General features: G+C 38.1%; 1 protein-coding gene across 1 annotated transcript in view; it reads right to left on the bottom strand.

Moving 5' to 3' along the window:
• LOC130683961 (protein Shroom3-like) overlaps positions 1 to 21,022 on the bottom strand; it is a 123,493-nt gene extending 102,471 nt beyond the window's left edge. The window contains exon 1 of the mRNA XM_057503248.1: positions 20,415 to 21,022. Within this exon, the coding sequence (XP_057359231.1) occupies positions 20,415 to 20,579 (165 nt within the window). The 5' untranslated portion in view covers positions 20,580 to 21,022. The remainder of the gene's footprint in view (positions 1 to 20,414) is intronic.
• Between the last annotated feature and the right edge of the window lie 752 nt (positions 21,023 to 21,774).

Raw genomic sequence — 21,774 nt, 5'->3', positions numbered from 1 at the left:
ACAATTTCATTTACAAAAACATCAAAAAGAAAAAATACTTAGGAATAAATTTAACCAAGGAGGCAAGACTAATCAACTGAAAAATATAAAACATTGCTGAAAGATTAAAGAAGACATGAACAAATGGAAAGATATCTCACGTTCATGTATTGGAAGACTAAATATTGTTAAACTGTCCATATAACCCAAAGCCATCTATAGATTTAATGCAATCCCTTTCAAAATCCCAATGGCATTTATTGCATAAATAAAAAGACTCCATCATAAAATTCACATGGAATCTCAAGGGAACCCAAATAGCCAATAAATCTGTAAAAAGAACAAATTGTAGGCCTCACACTTCTTGATTTCAAAACTTACTGCATTTCATGCAAACAATAGGGAGAAAAAAGCAGGTGTTGCAGTACTTACATCAGACAAAATAGACTTCAAAACAAAGAAAGTAACAAGAGACAAAGGAGGACATTACATAATGATAAAGGGGTCAGCCCAACAAGAGGATATAACCATTATAAATATCTATGCACTCAACGCAGGAGCACCTACATATGTGAAACAAATACTAACAGAATTAAAGGAGGAAATGGAATGCAGTGCATTCATTTTAGGAAACTTCAACATACCACTCACTCCAAAGGACAGATCAACCAGACAGAAAACAAGTAAGGACACAGAGGCACTGAACAACACACTAGAACAGATGGACTTAACAGATATCTACAGAACTCTACACCCAAAAGCAGCAGGATACACATTCTTCTCAAGTACACACGGAACATTTTCCAGAAAAGACCACATACTAGGTGACAAAAAGAGCCTCAGTAAATTTAAAAAGATTGAAATTCTACCAACTAACTTCTCAGATCACAAAGGTATAAAACTAGAAATAAATTGTACAAAGAAAACAAAAAGGCTCACAAACACATGGAGGCTTAACAACATGCTCCTAAATAATCAATGGACCAATGACCAAATTAAAGCAGAAATCAAGCAATACATGGACACAAATGACAACAACAGCCCAATGCCCCAACTTCTGTGGGACGCAGCAAAGGCAGTACTAAGAGGAAAGTATAGAGCAATCCAGGCACACTTAAAGAAGAAAGGACAATCCCAAATGAATAGTCTAAAGTCACAATTATTGAAACTGGAAAAAGAAGAACAAATGAGGCCCAAAGTTAGCAGAAGGAAGGACATAATAAAGAACAGAGAAGAAATAAATAAAACTGAGAAGAATAAAACAATGGAAAAAAAATCAATGAAACCAAGAGCTGGTTCTTTGAGAAAATAAACAAAACAGATAAACCCTTAGCCAGACTTATTAAGAGAAAAAGAGAATCTACGCACATAAACAGAATTAGAAATGAGAAAGGAAAAATCATGACAGACACCACAGAAATACAAAGAATTACTAGAGAATACAAGGAAAATATATATGCTAACAAACTGGATAACCTAGAAGAAATGGACAACTTCCTAGAAAAATACAACCTTCCAAGACTGACCAAGGGAGAAACAGAAAATCTAAACAGACCAAATACCAGCAACGAAATTGAATCAGTAATCAAAAAACTGCACAAGAACAAAACTTCAGGTCCAGATGGATTCACTGCTAACTTTTATCAGACATTTAGAGAAGACATAATACCCACTATCCTTAAAGTTTTCCAAAAAATAGAAGAGGAGGGAATACTTCCAAACTCATTCTATGAAGCCAGCATCACTCTAATACCAAAACCAGGCAAACACCCCACAAAAAAAGAAAATCACAGACCAATATCCCTGATGAACATAGATGCAAAAATACTCAATAAAATATTAGCAAAATGAATTCAAAAATACATCAAGATGATCATACACCATGATCAAGTGGGATTCATCTCAGTGATGCAAGGATGGTACAGCATTTGAAAATCCATCAACATCATGCACCACATCAACAAAAAGAAGGACAAAAACCACATGAATCATTATCTTCATAGATGCTGAAAAAGCATTCGAAAAAATTCAAAATTCATTCATGAAAAAAAAGTCTCAAAAAATGGGTATAGAAGGCGAGTACCTCAACATGATAAAGGCCGTATGTGACAAACCCACAGCCAACATTATACTTAACAACGAGAAGCTGAAAGCTTTTCCCCTAAGATTGGGAACAAGACAAAGATACCCACTCTCCCCACTTTTATTCAACATAGTACTGAAGGTCCTAGCGACAGCAATCAGATAACACAAAGAAATAAAAGGCATCTGGATTGGTAAGGAAGAAGTTAAACTGTCACTATTTGCAGATGACATGATACTGTACATGAAAAACCCTAAAGACTCTAACCCAAAACTACTAGAACTGATATCGGAATACAGCAAAGTTGCAGGATACAAAATCAACACACAGAAATCTGTGGCTTTCCTATACACTAACAATGAACCAACAGAAGGAGAAATCAGGAAAACAACTCCATTCACAATTGCATCAAAAAAGAATAAAATACCTAGGAATAAACCTAACCAAAGAAGTGAAAGACTTATACTCTGAAAACTACAAGTCACTCTTAAGAGAAATTAAAGGGGACACTAACAGATGGAAACTCATCCCATGCTCGTGGCTAGGAAGAATTAATATCGTCAAAATGGCCATCCTGCCCAAAGCAATCTACAGATTCAATGCAACCCTATCAAAATACCAACAGCATTCTTCAACAAACTGGAACAAATAGTTTTAAAATTCATATGGAACCACAGAAGACCCCAAATAGCCAAAGCAATCTTGAGAAGGAAGAACAAAGCATGGGGGATCTGGCTTCCCAACTTCAAGCTCTACTGCAAAGCCACAATAATCAAGACAATTTGGTACTGGCACAAGAACAGACACATAGACCAGTGGAACAGACTAGAGAGTCCAGATATTAACTCAAGCATATATGGTCAATTAATATACAATAAGGGAGCCATTGATATACAATGGGGAAATGACAGCCACTTCAACAGCTGGTGTTGGCAAAACTGGACAGCTATATGTAAGAGAATGAAACTGGATTATTGTCTAACCCCATACACTAAAGTGAAGTCAGAATGGATCAAAGACATGAATGTAAGTCATGAAGCCATAAAACTCTTAGAAAAAACATAGGCAAAAATCTCTTGGACATAAACATGAGCAACTTCTTCATGAACATATCTCCCTGGGAAAGGGAAACAAAAGCAAAAATGAACAAGTGGGACTACATCAAACTAAAAAGCTTTTGTACAGCAAAGGACACCATCAGTAGAACAAAAAGACATCCCACAGTATGGGAGAATATATTAATAAATGACATATCTGATAAGGGGTTGACATCCAAATTATATAAAGAGCTCATGCACCTCAACAAACAAAAAGTAAATAAGCCAATTAAAAAATGGGCAGAGTTGCTGAACAGACACTTCTCCAAAGAAGAAATTCAGATGGCCAACAGGCACATGAAAAGATGCTCCACATCACTAATCATCAGAGAAATGCAAATTAAAACCACAATGAGATATCACCTCACACCAGTTAGGACGGCCACCATCCAAAAGACAAACAACAACAAATATTGGCAAGGATGTGGAAAAAGGGGAACCCTCCTACACTGCTGGTGGGAATGTAAATTAGTTCAACCATTGTGGAAAGCAGTATGGAGGTTCCTCCAAAAGCTCAAAATAGAAATACCATTTGACCCAGGAATTCCACTTCTAGGAATTTACCCTAAGAATGCAGGGGCCCAGTTTGAAAAAGACGTATGCACCCCTATGTTTATCACAGCACTATTTATAATAGCCAAGAAATGGAAGCAACCTAAGTGTCCATCAGTAGATGAATGGATAAAGAAGATGTGGTACATATACACAATGGAATATTATTCAGCCATAAGAATAAAACAAATCCTACCATTTGCCACAACATGGATGGAGCTAGAGGGTATTATGCCCAGTCAAATAAGCCAGGCACAGAAAGACAAGTACCAAATGATTTCACTCATCTGTGGAGTACAACAACAAAGCAAAACTGAAGGAACAAAACAGCAGCAGACTCACAGAACCCAAGAATGGATTAACAGTTACCAAAGGGAAAGGGACTGGGGAGGATGGGTGGAAGGGAGGGATAAGGGGGAAAAAGGAGCATTAAGATTAGCACACATAATGTGGAGCTGGGGGAGGCTCAGGGAAGGCAGTACAACACAGAGAAGACAAGTAGTGATTCTATAGCATCTTACTACGCTGTTGGACAGTGACTGTAATGGGGTATGTGGTGGGGACTTGATAATGGGGGGAGTCTAGTAACTATAATGTTGCTCATTGTATGTTAATTATATCAAAAAAAGAAAAAAAAACTTGCTGCAAAGCTATAGTAATCTAAACAGTGTTGTGCTGCCATACAGACAAACGTAGACCAGTGGAATTAAAAGAGAGCTCAGAAATAACCTCTCACATACATGGTCAAATGTTTCCTGTAGGGGAACCAAGACCATTGAATGTTGAAAAGACAGTCTTTTTAACATATAGTGTTGGGAAAACTGGGTATCCACATGCAAAAGAATGAAGTTGGATCCTTACTTTACACCATATACAAAAATTAACTCAAAATGGATCAAAGAGCTAAATGTAAACTCTAAGACTCTTAAAAGAATATAGAGGAAAAGCCTCATGACATTTACTTTGGCAATGATTTCTTGGATATGACACCAGAAGAACAGGCAAGAAAAAACAGTGGGCACTATCAAAATTAAAAACTTTTCTCTGTTAATGTACACTATTATAAGAGTGAAAAGCCACCCATGGAATGGGAGAATATATTTGCAAGTCATATATCTGATAAGGGATTAATATCCAGAATACATAAAGAACTACAATGAAAAAACAAGAATAAAATTCTTAGGTAGTTTTTATTTCTTATTACCATTGAAAATCGGTTGTTCTCCCCTACCACCGTTATTTTTCCTTTTTATTATTGCTTTCCCATAGGGGGGATCCTGGCTTTTTAAAATTATTATTATCTTGTATCCAGTCATCTTAATGAGTTATTTTTCTAATTATTCTACTATGAACTATTTAAAAATTTTACTTTGGGAAGGGTTTTTTTCCCAGATGAAAATGTCAGGAGAATTATATTTTTCTAAAGCTCAGTGGATTGCTTTCCAATCTAGCTTTCATTATCACCTCCCTTCTAATCAGTGGTTTGCCCTACCAATAACCCCAGCCAGCATCTCCTTTCTTTTGTGTCAATTATAAAATTTTAGAGAAATCAGTTGTTAACTGTCAGTAGGAATTTATACTATTTAAGAACACACTTGGAATTAACCTTGTGCATGTGAGAGCTGGAAACTATAACAGAAAAAATAGGTTGCTATTGACTAGCTAATTGCACAAAAGGTATCCATCATCTCTTTTCATGAAAAAGCAGCCACTAACATTAATAGTCAAACATGTAACATTCACTATAGATCCCTGGATATGAGAACATTTTGAGCGGCAGGTACTAGATTGGAGGATCATAGGTAATTTTGTAAACACTTGAGAGACTTTTCCAACCACCTCTTCTCTCATATGTCAAGAGCCCCATTAGGAGTCAGAGCAGACAGCCAGGGCGGATACCACAGGGCGGGAGGAGCAGCGGGCACCATCACTCGTCAAGAGGCCCCTGCTCTCAGGTGGTCCATGCTCCCCATATGCCTTTGTAAAGGATAAAACAGCCTTTGGGAAATGCCCCCTTAACCCTCACTTGGAAGTGCTGCTTTGCCTTCTTTATAATCCAGCTACTTTAACAGCTAATTCACCTTTATAACCCTTAAAATGGTGAGATTTCACTGAATTTCCATAGTCTCAATGAAGAAAAATTTCTCAGACTTGAACGGCTGGCACCTCTACTCTTCTGTCATGTTACCATTTTTTCTATTACTTTGTGTCCTCAAACTCTACTGAAGAATGAAATTCTATCCTTGTAAATTAGCAAAACCTTGCATATTTTAGATTATTTTGCTTTCCCAGGACACTGTATTTTAATTTCTCCAAAGATATATGATACACAAAATATGGGCATAATTAAGCACAGAGATTTAAGATCCTGATATCTGACAATGAGGAAGGCACTTGTCCTTCAGAGAAAATCCTAGAATCCACTGCTAGGTCTTCTAAATGTGCATATTCTGTCTCATTCCTTAAATTGCATTGTGAACAATTTTTTAGATTGTCCTGTTTTCTTAAATAATTAGGACTCTGCAATGTTTTTTCCAGCTTCATTTTAGTCATCTTCCTCTATTACTTCAAATTCAGTTAAATAAATCAATACTGAAAGCTTAACATGGTGAGCAGTAATCTAATCTACTTCGTGATTCACATTTATATGTTTGTTTATTATCTATGTATTATCTCTTTATTTATTCTTACCTTTCTTTGTTCTTCTCATTTTTATTACCAGAATGAAAATGATAATATACATTCTTTACAATCCAATTATTTTTAATATACTTAAAGAATTATGCAGCCATACTGCAGTTTACCTTCAGAACATTTCCATCACCTCAAAAAGAAACTTTGTGCCCAATTACAGTCATTCTCCATTCTATTCCTTAGCCTTAAACAACCATTAATCTGCTTTCTGTCTCATATTTGCCTCTTCTGGTCATCTCATATAAATGGAATTGCATAATATATAGTTTTTTGTGTCTTGCATCTTCAACTGAGCATATGTTTGAGGTTAATCCCTGGTGTAACATGTATCAGTATTCAGTTCCTTTTTATTGCCAAATAGTATTCCATTATATGGCTATACTATATTTTATTGTTTAAGGCTAAGGAATAGAATGGAGAATGACTGTAATTGGGCAATTAGAAGTACAATTGAGTGATATGGTAACCTTATGTTTAACATTTTAAGAAACTGCCATCTGTTTTTCCAAAGTGGCTGTGCTATTTTACATTCCCAACAGCAATGTATAGAAAGGTATATTTTTAATCTCCATGAAATGACAGTGTAAACAGAATAAACCAAGGTATTTTAACTAAAAGAATGCATCTTCCCCCCTGTTTAAGAGAGGAGAGGATGGGAGATGATTTTCCTCTGTAGTATTTTCTGAACCTATTTTCTATTCCACAGGCTCCCTGGAGCTAAAGTAGGCATAAATGTGTTCAGCAATCAATATCATGAGGTTAAAATGAACACTGACTTGTCAAGATCTCCCTCATTATGATGAAATGACCCTCCCTGTGCTAATACACAATTTTTAAAAATGCTTGTTAATTCCCACTAATACAAAGAAGCAAATATCTTCCTTACTCTTTTTTTTAATAGATACCTATTTATTGTTTTATTATTCCAAGTTCAGACTGCTATAAAAGTTCTTTAACTGAAAGAAGGAACAATATCCTTTGCATTATTATTTTCAAATATGAATTTTGAAAAGAGATGACTAAAAGCATATTGAGTTTGTCTTAAACTGCCAATTTCAGATAGCTGACAACATGAATGATATTACATAAAATCTATTCATTATTCTACCCATTCAAGATCAAGCAGAGGTTTAAGGTGAACTAATGGCTGTCACATGAAGCTACTGTTTGTCAGTCTTCAGTGAGCTCAAGCAAAAAAAGGAAATTGGCAAAGGACAACATAGTGAGTCAAAGAATATTCATATTGTGGGGAAACAGCTGCAAAAGAAAAGCATCTTGGATTGCATTTGGCAGTGGTACAAGTTATGTAAGAAAACTGCATTTTAGTGTTGAAAAGTTACTCTGTTATTTTGGGGTTGGGATGGGTTGCATATTATACTTTATTGCTTGCCTAGGTACCAAACTTCATACCACTGCTATGTCATACTGTCAAATACTCTGCACTAAAAAAGAGTATGTTGTCCATTTTTTTTCTTGTGCTATACTTATAGTAAGAATTAAGAAAGGAAGCAACATAAATAAAATTCTAGAAAATAAACAATGCTCAAAGAGCCCCCAAATAATCAGATAAAATTTTCTGCCTCAGGTGGCCACATTTTTCTTAACCACTAAGCTATAGAACCTATAGAACAAAAGAGAGACTGGATCCTCCTCTCAGGGGAAGGAGAAATGTTCATGTTCTTGGTGCATGATTGATTCAGAAGAAAAGAAGTGATGATAAGAAAACAGAAGTGTGGCTCTTTAAACCATTCAGTGGAGAAGAAAGGCAGGTGTGTGAGGGATAGAAAATGAAAGAGAGAACTGCAGAACATTATATTTAGGAATGAATTTCTCCTTTTCCTAGCACCCAAGAAAATATAGGTCTAAGATACTATGGAAGTCCTCCTACTTGAATTGCATAGCAGAATGGAAAGACCACCAGCAATGTATAGATCTACGGTAGACTGTAGGTTCTGGCTTTCCCTAGGTAGGCATTCCCTAGATGGTGGTTATCTTGGTTTGGGTTCCCCAGAAGCAGACACTGAGACAAAAATTCAAATGCAAGTAGTTTATCTGGAAAGTAAATGAAGCTAAGAAGGCAGTGGGCAAGGGAGGTAGGGAGAGGAAGGCAGTGCACAGAGATGCTTTAGCAAGCCAGTTTAATTCCACGGGGGCAACTCTTGGGAGCTCATGGAAAACACACACTTCAGTTATCCCATCCGAGGGATAAAAGAGCTGGGCTGTTATCTACCAACTCCACTCAGTCACGGGTTGAGGGCTGTTCCTAGAGTCATTAACCAGGTGGCAAAGGGCAAAGGACAAAGGAGCAAAATAAAGTCCTTAAGCCAAGAAATGTGTTGCTAACAGTGGGAAGTCCAGTGTGCACAGAAGAGAAAGGTAAGGGAGTGTGGGTGTGGCAGTTATTGGCTCAGCTTCAAGTGGCATAAAAAGAAACAATACATGCCCTGTTTGGGTGCAGGGACTTTGTATGCTGTTGTTTTCCAGTGCTGTCATATTTTAGGCATTCAGTAAATAATGTGTTGACCAAATGCATTACTGGATGCTTGAAGTAATTTAGGTTTAAATCTAACTCCATCATCGTTGAAAAACCTCTTTTCTCATACATAAAAACATATCTCATTCTACAAAATAACACACATAAAGCCTAACAAAGTGCATGATCCACAGTGGGAACTGAGCAAATGTAAATATTGTTATTATGTATCTATTTCCTTCTTCCTATTGTGCAGTGCCCCCCTTCTTTATTTTGCCTTCTCTTATAAAGGTGAAAGGTTGTTGTGGTACTTTATAGTGCTAGAGCTAGAAATTTGCAATACATCTTGACCCACTGAGAGGGCCACACTATGGTTTCTTCTAAAGGTCATATTCATTGACTTACATATGTATGGGACACTGTAACAGTAATTCTTTCAAGAGAGTGCCAACAACTTATTTAATTATAAATGTTGAGCCAAGAGCACCACTATGCAACCATGACTGCAATCCTGGAGAACAAGACTAATTCTTTAAACCTTCCTGCTGTTTACACTGATCAATGGCTGTCTTGTTTTCACCCTCTTGCTCATCAGATACTCAAAGGTAAAAATGTGAAAAAAAATTCAAGGAATACAAGGTAAGTGCCAGATTTTTTCTGACTTCTCCTTTTCCTTTAGTAGTCTATCTCAACACTCAACATGTGTATTTATTTCTGGAACCCAGCCAGATGCAGCCAGGTCTGAATTCCAGCAGCTCATGTCCCAGTTTCCATGGGACAAGGCCTAAAAATGTGAACTTCTCAAAGGACTACACACAAGAAGACTGAAGCTTAAATTATACCCATACTACTTCCTCCACAGTTTCAGTTTTTCAAAGGAAAAGAGTAAGACAATAAGTTCTAGAAGTCCCATCTTTCTTCCTACCTTCTAGCAGTGTGTGGCTTGGGATATAATTTAACACCCAAAGTGGTAGGCACTTAGTCCAACTAAACTGAAGAATGCTTATTCCACTTAAATTGTTTGTGTTTTGATTCCAAAATGATGTCATAGCCATTTTTAAATTTTGAGATCTTTAGAATTCTAGGATCTGTCTGAACCATGTGACCAAGAGCCAAAAAGGGGTGAGGGATGAGGGCAGTTGAAGTAGGACCTTACCAGGCTGCAATAGCTTTGAGCAATTATGTGCAGAGGTCCCGGGATTACGCCAAATGAATGTACTATTAGGAGAGCCAGAATGTATACTTCTCAGGCTCGAAGAGAAAGCAGATGCACTATATATTGTGAGCTAAGCAAGACTAGAAAGGGACAAAATAAAATTTGGTACAATGGACAGTCCTCCATGAAAAGATCACCTGATGTGGTATTGGTCCATAACCAGGTCTCTGCACCAAGTTGGGAGGCATGAACTTGAAGTATCCCTGAGAACTGGTGCTCCATCAGTTTGAACCTCAAGGCTGAGTGCCTATATTAACTGGATCCAGACCCTATTAGCTTTATTAAACTATTTATGTTCATTTAGTCAGTTAGTTTTTCTCCTTGGGTGATGAGCCTGATTTGATGGTTAAGGTTTACTTACCATAGCCTACCTAGGCAATGGAACATATCCAGTCCAGAGATCAGCCCTAGGGTTTAGGTGGGGAGTGGAGAGTTTAAGTCAATTGAGGACACAAGGGCGTGATAGAGAAACAAAGGCAAAGGAGATGATGACTGTGTGTTAAGATGAAACAAAATTAAGATTGCAGTTGAAAAACAATCAGAATGGTGAACTGAGACCAAGATTAGAACCTTGCAGAAGTAAAAGGTAGCAGGAAGCAGAGGAAGGAGAAGGGAGTACACCTGAATTCTGTAGGTTGACATCTCAGGTACATTCTTCATTTCATGGCACAAGCTACCTTCAAGATGCCAGCGAGCTGCTTGACTTTTTCACACAGTTCACCATGAAAGGTGGAATAAAATGGAGTCACTTATGTCAAGGAGTTTTAAAATACAGCTGGGAGGTTGTTAAGGAGTGGGCCTTACGCACATCCTCATGGGCAGGAACCATTAACTGTTGAAGTGGGCCAAACCCTAAATATCCCAAGGACTTGCCCCAAATATCTGCAACTTGCTACAGTAAGAGACTTTGCTTAGTGAGAGCCTTAGCAGCCTATTACATTCCGTCACGATTAGTTTTTTGTCTCCAACACCAATCAAAATTCTTGTGAACAATGTACATAGGCAATCCCTTCTTTCTTTAAAGCCTCTACCTTTTGTTCCCTGCAGGGACATTATTTGGGTTGCTGCCCGAATCGGTGTTCTCTGAATTGTAGTTCTGAGACCCTAGATAAATGCTTTTGTTTTATTTCACTTCTACTTCTTTTCTTGAACAACATCACATGTGCCACTTCTACCAGCTTACTGTGGCATGGGCAAAATAGATGGAAGTGTTCTTTGGAACTCCAAAATGACTCTACAGTTTTTACTTTAAAAGGTGTTTTTCAGGCTTAGATTTTATAAGGTCTTAGATCAGCCCTTAACTAGTTTTATGAAAGCAAGCCAATTTCCAGTCTCTTCATCATTAAAATGGAAGTAATAATAGGACCTCCACCTCACAAAGTTTTGTGAAGCTTACATTAAGTAGCATGCGTGTTGCAGAGCAGGACTTCATGAAGTAAGTCATATCATATGACAAAAGCAACCCCAGCAAATCTTGTTGGCTTGAAGTGAAAAATAGCCCAAGAGCTAACAGTTATGAGATAGAGGAGGATAACATTCCCCGGAGTATCAAAAAAGTATATTTACTGTTTATTTGTTCATCATTCCATAAATAACAATGAATTATGACAGCTGTCTTTTGGAAGGTCCTGTCTCTTGTAGACCCAGAAAGTTCCTTGGAAATGTATAAGAGGTAGAAGAGAGAAGGTGGCTTTAAGAGCCAGAACTAAAGATCTCCCAGACTTTAAATATAGGTAAGCAGTCCATCTCACCATAAGTAGAGAAAGACTCATGGTGTGATGTATCTTCACAGCTGCATTTAAATTTAAGTCCAAGGTTCTTTCTATAACCTACAGGGTCCTATATGATCTGACCCCTGACTGCCTTTTTCATTTTAATATCACACCACTCTCTCTCTCGCTCACTTACTGCTACAGACTGAATATATATCCTGTAAAACTCATTATGTTGAAACTTCATTCCCTGGTGTGATGATATTTAGAGGTGGGGCCTTTGGAGATGATTATGTCGTAAGGGTGGAGCCCTCATGAATGGGATTCATGCCCTTATAAAAGAGACCCCAAAAAGCTCTCTCCCCTTCCACCACGTGAGGACACAGTGGGAAGATGGCTGTCTAGGGACCAGGAAACAAGTCCTCACCAGACACCAAATCTGCCAGGACCTTGATCTTGGACTTCCTGGCCTCCAGAACAGTGAGAAATGAATTTCTATTGTTCATAAGTCACTCTCTTGATGGTATTGTTATAGAAGTCTGAACAACTATGAAACTTACTATGCGCCAATAACACCAACTTCCTTTTCACTTCTGGAACTTTCCAAGACTTTTCTGCCTCAGCTCAACTCAGAAGCCTCTTTGCATGTCTAATTTCTTATTTCTCATCCATCAGGTCTTAGTTCAGATGTCATCTTATCAGAAAATTCAAATCACCCGTTTAAAGTAAACTCTGTTCACCATACCTCTACTCTGCAGACACAGCCACTCTGAACCCATCATATGTATTTTTAAAAAACACTTAGCAACTATGAAATTATTATGAATGAACATATCACCAATCTCTGTCTCCTGGAATATAAGCTCCATGAGGGCAGGAAATCTGTTCAGTGTGAGGTGTGAGGTGGGGACTGCTGGCCACGAAACAGAAAATCAACAAAGTATCATCTTTGTTACATAAGTTGCTAACTTCTATTTGGTACCTACTATTTTCCCATAAGTCCATATCATCATATCATAATTAAATTCTGGGTTAATGTTTGTCATTTCAAAGCACTGTTGTATAGCTTAATCATTAGATAAGTACAACAACTCCATTAGGTAAGAACATGCCATTTTGAAAGATCAGGAAACAGGAAAGCTAAGTTACTTGCCCATGGTCACATAGCCAGTAAATACTATGGTAGAAATGAAACTTGTTCATTTTCCCTCCAAGCCCTATATTGTCTGGAATGTGTATTGTGCTACATTGGACAGCCTTCCCTAAAATGAAGAAACAAAAAAAGATAACAGAAATTACAACCCTAAATCAATACAAACATACCAGGAGCATTAGGTAAATCACATAAATCTCTAAGGCAGCATGCATGTCAAAATGGAGAAGGATATAATAAATAGATGCGTGTACTGCTGAGGAATGAAAACATGCCTTTGATGTAAGGGCAAATTCAGGCACAGGTGCCCAGGACAGTGTTCTGCACATCAGTGTGCCAAGCTAGAAAAACCTCCTCTGAAGGCAGGAAAGAGTTGTCACTTCCATTCAACAGATCGACATACACAAGTTAACTTTTGTGGGGAAAGCCATTAGAAGAGGGGGAGAAACAGGGCTCAGACTGAGCAGAGAATCTTTGCCTTGCTTTGTTTCACCGAGAAAGGGCTGCGCTGTCAGAGCAGGCGAGATGGATGGACTCCTGGGATGGACCGAGTGGGAGAACACCAGCTCTACAGCTCTTTGGATCAAGCTGTTTGCTGTCTGGAAGTACATCAAAGGGAGAGATGCAGAAAAATCTATCTATGGGTTAGTGAAGACCCAGAATGTTCTTTGGTTTTGTTTTTCAAAGACTGAAAGTCTCTCATTATGTGTCTACAATCACATTGTGGGTTCACTAAAACGAGACAGAAAATATTTCTTGAATTGTGTTCCTGTACGGGAGGCAATGCTTTGGGCATCTATTAACTTTAAAAGAAAAAGCAGAGTTCTTACTGATGCTAAGAGGCATCTGGCACACCACCTCAATGTGTTACTTGAATACAAGTTATTTCCAACAACATTGAGAAGGATCACAAGCTTAATTTGTGTCTAAACAGACATAACCTTTAAGCAAAGTTTAGGTAATTTCTAAAAGGGTAAACAAACCACAAATTTCTGTTTTTCCCCATCTGATTCAGCATATATTTACTAAACATTAAATATATGCAAGACATCACTAAATTGAGAGCCAGACTAAACCTACTTGCCTTGTTTTTTTAAACAGGTTTTTCTAATATCACATTTGCATACTCCTAGACACCTTTCCAATAACAATTTTTAAGAAGATCCTCTTTAATATTCATTTATCTTCATCTTCATTCATTTTCATTTTTGTCATTGATATCGATAACAGAAAAAAAAGTAGTAAGGAAGGAAGGAGAGAAGGAAGGGAGGGTGGAAATGTCCTTAACTTCTAGAAGTTAACAGCCTAATAGGGAAGTCAGGGTTCATACGAAAGTATAAATGGCACAACCATAAAGCAGTTATTCCCTCCCTGAGTTGAGCTTTACCTACATACACACATACCTTATTTGTTAAGGCTAAAACGTCTTGGCAAATGAGATTTATTGTGTCTGAGCTTTCTCTCTATGTAGTGAGGAAGTAGGATTAAATGATCACTGAGATTCTTTATAGCTCTAAAATCCTACAAATCATTTAACATTTATTAAGCATATATTGTGTGTGAAATGAGAAGTGTTTTGCTAGGAGAATCATGACACACAGTGTGGGTAAAATTCATGTGGCTTCAAAGAGATTACAGTATGTTGTAATTGTAAATTTCCCAATTACCTATATTAGAACTCAGCATGAATAAAGGTGTTGGGGAGCAAGGAGGAATTAATGCCAATGCAGGACAGAGGTGGATTGAACAATGAGGGAGCAAACAAACTAGTTTAAGGACAGCAGAGAGATGAGGCTGCCCTGGTATGGAGGGCAAAGGGTGTCCAAGGAAAAAACAAGAAAGGTATGGAGAGAATCAGTTAACCAGCTGGTGAGCTTGGTACTGGGGAAAAGATAACTTTGGGGTGAACTAAGTCAACTGGTCCAAGGTCTTGGGGAACTCTCTAAAAATCAATTTCAGATTGAACTGAGGGACTGTGGCTGAAGAACTGGTAAAATAAGCCTACTTCGGTGCAGAAGAAATGGGCTAAGTGAGATTGTATGGCCAATGCTGGTATGCTGAAACTGAGGGGCACTATGGAAGCTGGAAGGTTGAAAAATGCTGAATCTGGACAAATGGATATAGAAAAATCCAGAAATGAAGAAATTTGAACACAGTCATCTGGACAATTTAATTCTGTTCCAAACAAGTAATTTCCTAACCTACAGACTGCTTATTTCCTAACCTACAGACTGCTAATTTCCAAGGTTTCTCACAGAGCAGTAAAGCAGTTCATTTCACTTTAAAATGGCAGATGGACTGGGGTGTTTTGAATGATTCTCTGCAGAAGAGGCCTGATGAAGAGATCTCAGGGATTAGATCAAATCACTCAGGCTAGAAGAACCCAACAAAAGACTCTGTTTTAAAATCTGAGCAGGAAACCTGGGGACAGACGTTGAGGGTGCCTCTGACTCCACGTAGCAAACACACCCCTTTATGGATAAAGAATGGGAAGATGGGGATGGGATAGGGTTGGTGAGCAGGGCATGGACAGACAAGGCCTAGAGGAAGGTTGTGATTTGGACGGATGGGTAGAAGAGAATGACTGGTTTTATATGTGGAAGAGGAGTTTCAGAGAAGGAGGGGTGATGGTGTGGAAGATGGAACCAAAAGAATTTAAACACAAGGTGGACCAGAAGAGAGTCCAACTAAAGCAAAGAGATACTTCCCTGGAGCAGGAGTAGGAATATGTGTTCTGAGTGTCGATGGCATAAGGGACTGGGGCTTAGCTTAAATTCAAAAGCCCATATTTGAAATGCCCAAAAAGGTGCCTTTCCAGATGAAGACACCATGAAGATACTTACTAAAAACTGTTGAGTGGCCCTTCCTTTTTTGGGTCTTGAACTACTTTGAAAGGGTTGCCTGAGCAGTAATCATACTGCTTTTAAGGAAACTTGTAGGATTAAGCTGTCTTTTTTTAAATTGCCTTTCTCTAATAAATATATATAACTTATATAACAGAGGATTAACCCTATATTTACCCAGATAATAGCTCTAGAATTTAGACAGAGCCAAGTATTTGATAGGCAATGGTGATTGAATGGCATAGTGCGCTAAGTACATGGACTCTGGGGAACTAGAAGACCTCGATTCAAATTCCAGTTCTATCACTAGCTATGAGACCTTCAGCAAATTACTCAAATTCTATCTCAGTTTCCTGTGTATAAAATTGGCATAATATTATCACCTTAATCATAGAGTTAGGGAAATTAAATGAGTTAACACACATGTATCCCTTGGACTAGAGCCTGGCTCACGATAAGCACTCAATAAATGCCTACAGTTGCTGTTACTGTTTACTGCTGTCATAGTTGTTACTTGATTTATGAACCCTGGGGGCAGGTGCATCCCCAGCTCAGGTGGAACTGCATTTCTCAGCCACAATAAAGAGTGAATCATAATAAAATCATGCTGCCAACTTCCTGAATTATTGAATTACTTGTGCTTCCACACACAATCATTATTTTTTAAAAGTTACCCTTTCTTTTTGAAGTTCACAGATTACAGAGGCTCTTTCTTCAACCCCCCCTTTCCTTTCCTTTCCAAGGACTTTAAATCCCAAAGAAAGAGATTTGAATATTATTTCTTTTATTGCCACCCTTTTGTAGTTCCTTTTTCCCCATTCAGTCTCCTGCCTCATTTGTACCTGAAGAAAACTAATACTTCATTCATTGTATTGTCATCCATACCTGGCAGCTCACACTGCTTTAAGTATATGTGCCTTTCATCACCATGACTCAATGTGTACAATCCCTGCCCTTCCCCTACAATGGGGTTGCCCTACCTTGGGAAATAGGGGACATGTGGTTAGCAATGCATGAGCTAATGTGTACCTTTCTTACTGTTCTAGAAAGGAGATCTGGGATACATATGATCAGCCACTAAATTTCACTTTAGTCTCACTTTTGGTACTTAATTTCACAGACTTTCATCAAAGCTCAGATGTCCTGTGGTAGGCAAAACAATGCCCTCTCTCCACAAAGACAACCATGTTCTAATGTGAATATGTTAGGTTATATGGCAAAGGAGAAAGAAGGTGGCAGATGGAATTAAAGTTGTTACTCAGATGATCTTAAAATAGGGAGATTATCTTTGTGGGCCGAATGTGATCCTAAGGGTCCTTAAAATTGGAAAAGGGAGGCAGAGATTAGAGCTCAGAGTGGTGCAGGAGACCAGAGATCAGTGTGAGAGGAACTCAGCCTGCTGTTGCTAGCTTTGAAGATGGAGGAAGGGGACCATGAGTGGGGGAATGTGGGCAACCTCTTAAAGCTGGATAAGGATAGGAAACAGATTTCTTGTGTATAAAATTGGCATATTATCATCATCTTATCATGGAGTTATGGAAATTAAATGAGTTAATGCATGTGTATCCTTTGGAATAGAGCCTGGTTCATAGTAAGCAATCAAGAAGTGTCATCAGTTGCTGTTATTGTTTACTGTTGTCATAGCTGCTACTTGATGAGCCTCCAGAAAGGACCACAGCCCTACTGACTTGATTTTAGTGACACCTGTGTTAAGCTTCTGATGTATAGAACTATAACGTAGTGAATTTGTGTTGTTTTAATCCACTAAATTTGTGCTAATTCTTATAGCAGCAATGGGAAACTAATACAATGCTCTATCTCAGGAGATCTGCCTGATATCACCTCATGGGACTCTGCCTCCCTGCTTAAACTGGCCACTGCTCTGTTTTATCTTTGCTTATTAATTTGTAGAAGTTACTGAGCACCTACTCTGTGCCAAGCACTTTGCTAGATCCTGGAAATGCAAGACGAATAAGACCTAGTCCACGCCCTTTCATTTACTCAGCAAATATTTGTGTACCCAGGCTCTGAGTTAGATGTGACAGATATTAAAGGAAAATAGTTCCTATCCTAAAGAGGCTCTTAAACATCTGAGAAGACAATCAACATAAATAAACAATTATGACTCAATGTAATAAGTGCATATTATTGGACTATAGAAGAGAGACCACCTAACTCAGATGAAATCAGAAAACTTCAGAGTGAGGAAAAAAATGGAGCTTGGATGAATAGGAGTTAGCCAGACAGAAAATATGGGGAGAGATATTCAAGACCTTTGAAGCAGTGTGACACTTGAAATATGTTAGTACATATGAATAACAGAATTTTCAATTTTATTTCATTTTAGTTACTTTTAATGGAAATGGAAATAGACATATGTGGCCATGTCAGACAGAGTGGATTACAACAGATTACATCCTTGAAAGGATTGAGCTCACCTTCTCTCTCTGCCTTTTCCACTTCTTCCTGACTGGAAAGCAGATGTGGCAAGTCACCTTGGACCATGAAGATGGGGCGTCACCCCACAATGGAAGAAAGTAGGAGAACTTGGGGCCCTGACACTCCACAGACATCTTTCAATTTGGTTTAAGCTCAGATTGTTTTATCAAAGGGGTATAAACACCTATATTGTTTAAGCTATTGTCATTTTGGATCTTTGTACAGCAGCTAAATCTGCATCCTAAATACAAATGTCCTCCAGAAAAATGAAAAGCAATATCCATAATCTTTGCTGAGCATTTTTAAGCTTCCTTGTGTGCCAGGCACTATGCTAATTGTTCTAAATGCATGGGCTTATTTACTTCCTACACATTTTGATAGGGGAGATAATACAATAGTTTATCCCCATTCTGCAGATAAAATGGGGCCTTAGAAAGTGGCTCATTTGTGGTAGGATTAGGCCTGTCTGATTGTAAACTATATTTTAGTGTGCGGAATCATAATATTTTATCATAAAGACTAGGCAAATTGGGTGTACACTGAGAGTTTTAAAATGCAGACATGATATTTGTTTGTGGCAGACATTCCCAGTTGTCTAACCAGCACCTATTCCCTCCTTCTTGAAAGCAGAACTCCAGTATGTTCAAATGGTGGGCAGAGCTCCCTTGACAGCAGAAATGGTAGGTTCCTATTGTAGAACCCAGGAGAGAAATCCTGACTGGTCTAAACTAGTCATGGTAATCTCATTCCCCTTGACCAGTGATTGGTCTGAGGATAGGTATGTGGCATAGTTCTACTCAATGAGATGTAATCAAAATCTGATAAGGGAGGGTAACACTTTCAAAACAAAAAGCCCAAATCCTGCCTAGAATGAAGATGCAATGCTGGAGGTATGGCATCCATCCGGCGACCATGAAGACAAAAGCCAAGATGATAAGGATGGCAGAGCAGAGAGAAAACTGAAGTCCTTGCTGACATTACTGAGCTGCTGCTCTTTGTGTGGACAGCCTACCTCCAGACTTCTTATAATATGAGAAAAACAAACACCAATTTACTTAGGGCACTATAAACAAGGTTTTCAGTTACTTGTAGTTGGAAGCCTTCCCAACAGATATACATATGCACACATCTTTCCTTTTCTTCGGAAAGATAGCAAACGTCACCCACCTTACAGTGGTGTCCCTACATACTCCTGGCTGACTCCTAGAAACCATTTCCACTGGCTCATACACAGTAAGAATATTCCAGTTTCTGTCAAAACACACATTTTTTGAGGATATGAAAACTAACCTTAAATAGGTAACAGAGCTCAGGTAAAATGTGTATTTAATTAAAAAAATTTCCCTTCCATTACAAATGTTTCTTGAGTAATGAATATGTATGAAGACACTTTAATTCTGTTGTTTTAGACTGTTACTGTTCTAAAATTTTCAAATAAATCTCTGCAGTCTCTCTTAATCTCTGTAGTTTACCAGAAAAGCAGAAGTAATATTAAGCCTAATGCATAAAAAGGATTCATTCAATGAATATACCTACCCACACCAAAGATAAATGAAGAACTGAGCATGTTGCAGGGTGACTAAGGTTTAAAATTGGTTTATATACATCAATAAATAGAAGCAGCAGAAATGGCACTTCCCCCCTGAATTATCCTGAAAACTGATTCAATTCTCCAAGTGTGCAAAAGCAATAAATAATATAGACAATCAAAATCGAAAATTACAAATTCTAAAGTATTTTGGAATGCCAGATATTTTCAACTGAAGGGAGTAAAGCAGGTATTTTCCTAGCCATATGCTAAAGGACCACATTCATAAACATATACCATGCCACCTCCTTAACCATGTTGTTAATCTTTAATCTGATTTATAACTGAAAAGATCACATGGCAGCTGGTTTTATACTATATCATTCAGAAAAAGAGATTATCAATTGAACAAACACATTTTTCCCCAGGATTTCACAGAATAAATGAGCTAGACACATTTTTCTTTCAAACACCAAAGTATACAAAATATTTCCAGATAGAATCACGAAGGTATGAAACAGCAAAGTAAGAATATTCATGCAAGTTCAGCACTTTTTTCATTTTTGCATTTTTCACAGATCTGATGTAAGTTTTAAAGCTGAAAAAGCAATTTGAGTAAAGACAAAATGGGGAAAAGAAACATACCTTAGAGATGATTAATGGTTCTCCATGCTCCAGGCCCCCTTTCAAAGTAAAACCCCAAGGAGCACCTCCCTGAAGAAACGCTTCCAGATAAATGTACCTTCCTCTGGGGGTCATTTTAAGGCTTAGTGTGTTAGCAGTCTCACCAAAGTTCTCTGTGGTCCTCATCACGCCAAACACATGACCCCTTGAGTTAAATTTTAAACGCCTGAAGCACAGTAGAAAAGCGGTGCTACCACAGCGTAAGTTATCCCATCCGTCATGACACACGCCCGCCAAAGAGAGATCTGGAGAAACGCATTCTTTCAGACATCAAGTGTCCCTCTGATCTTAACTCCAAGATGCTGAACCAGGAGGATTTTTCATTTCAACATTTCTGAATGTAAATCCTCCTTCTGGAACGCCGAGTTCTCAGTGAAGCCCCCGAGTAGTATGTATCTCGCCACTCAGTTCGAAAAAACTTCTTTCAATGTCTCTCTCGAGACTGCTTTTACTTCATTCTCTCACACACACAATTTTTTTTGTATATTTTACAGAGAAAATTTAAATAGTCTTGCAATGTAGTAAGAAAATTGCAAAAACTCACATAAATACCTCGTTTTTGATTGATTATCAAGCCTTTCTTCCTCGGGGAGTGAAATTTACCATTACAATAGCCTCGCCTCTCCCCAGCCGTAGCTTTTAAGAAAGAAAGCACTATGCTTCTGCTTGCTTCAGAATTTGCTCACTTGTCCCAGAAAGACAGAGTAGCTGTGCTAAAACTTTCTGCTTATGTTTTTCAGCAGTAAGTTACTAGTTTGTTTCTTGCAATAATAATAAAACAGGTTTTGCAGAATGTAGGGAAAAATGAAGAAAGCGTGGTAAATTTATCTTCAGCGGAAGAAAATACCCAGGAGGCAGCGCAGTTCTTTGGTATTTTCAGGATGACTAGCCGCTGCTGCCACGGCAGCCACTTGCCCCCTCAGAGAAAGAGTAAGGAAGTGACAGGAAAACGGATTAAGGCAAAAAGAGGAACCATAGGCTTTCTGCACAGTAAGCACTGCTAGGCAGAACTCGGTTCAGCATAAAGACTGACCAAGCAGAACAGTCTTACAGTTGATAAGAAGTAGAAAGTTAAAAAAACCATACAGATGGCTAATTACCAAGGAGCAGAAAATAGCTGATGGAATAGCCCCACCTTGTACTAATTAAAGCAGAATCCCTGGGGGTGAGAGACACTGGCTTTGGCACTTTTTAAAACTCTGGAGCAATTCTGCTTGGAAGCCAAAGTTTGAGGCACAGTACCCTAACAATTTTGATAAACATTTAAGTAAAGCTTCAAGGTGATGGCACAAGGGTTTTATTTTTTCCATTAGAAGAAAAT

The sequence above is a fragment of the Manis pentadactyla genome, chromosome 5 (genome assembly GCF_030020395.1).
Source record: "Manis pentadactyla isolate mManPen7 chromosome 5, mManPen7.hap1, whole genome shotgun sequence".
Taxonomy (NCBI): domain Eukaryota; kingdom Metazoa; phylum Chordata; class Mammalia; order Pholidota; family Manidae; genus Manis; species Manis pentadactyla.
Note: the sequence above shows the minus strand (reverse complement) of the source record. Positions and strands in the feature narration are given on the sequence as shown.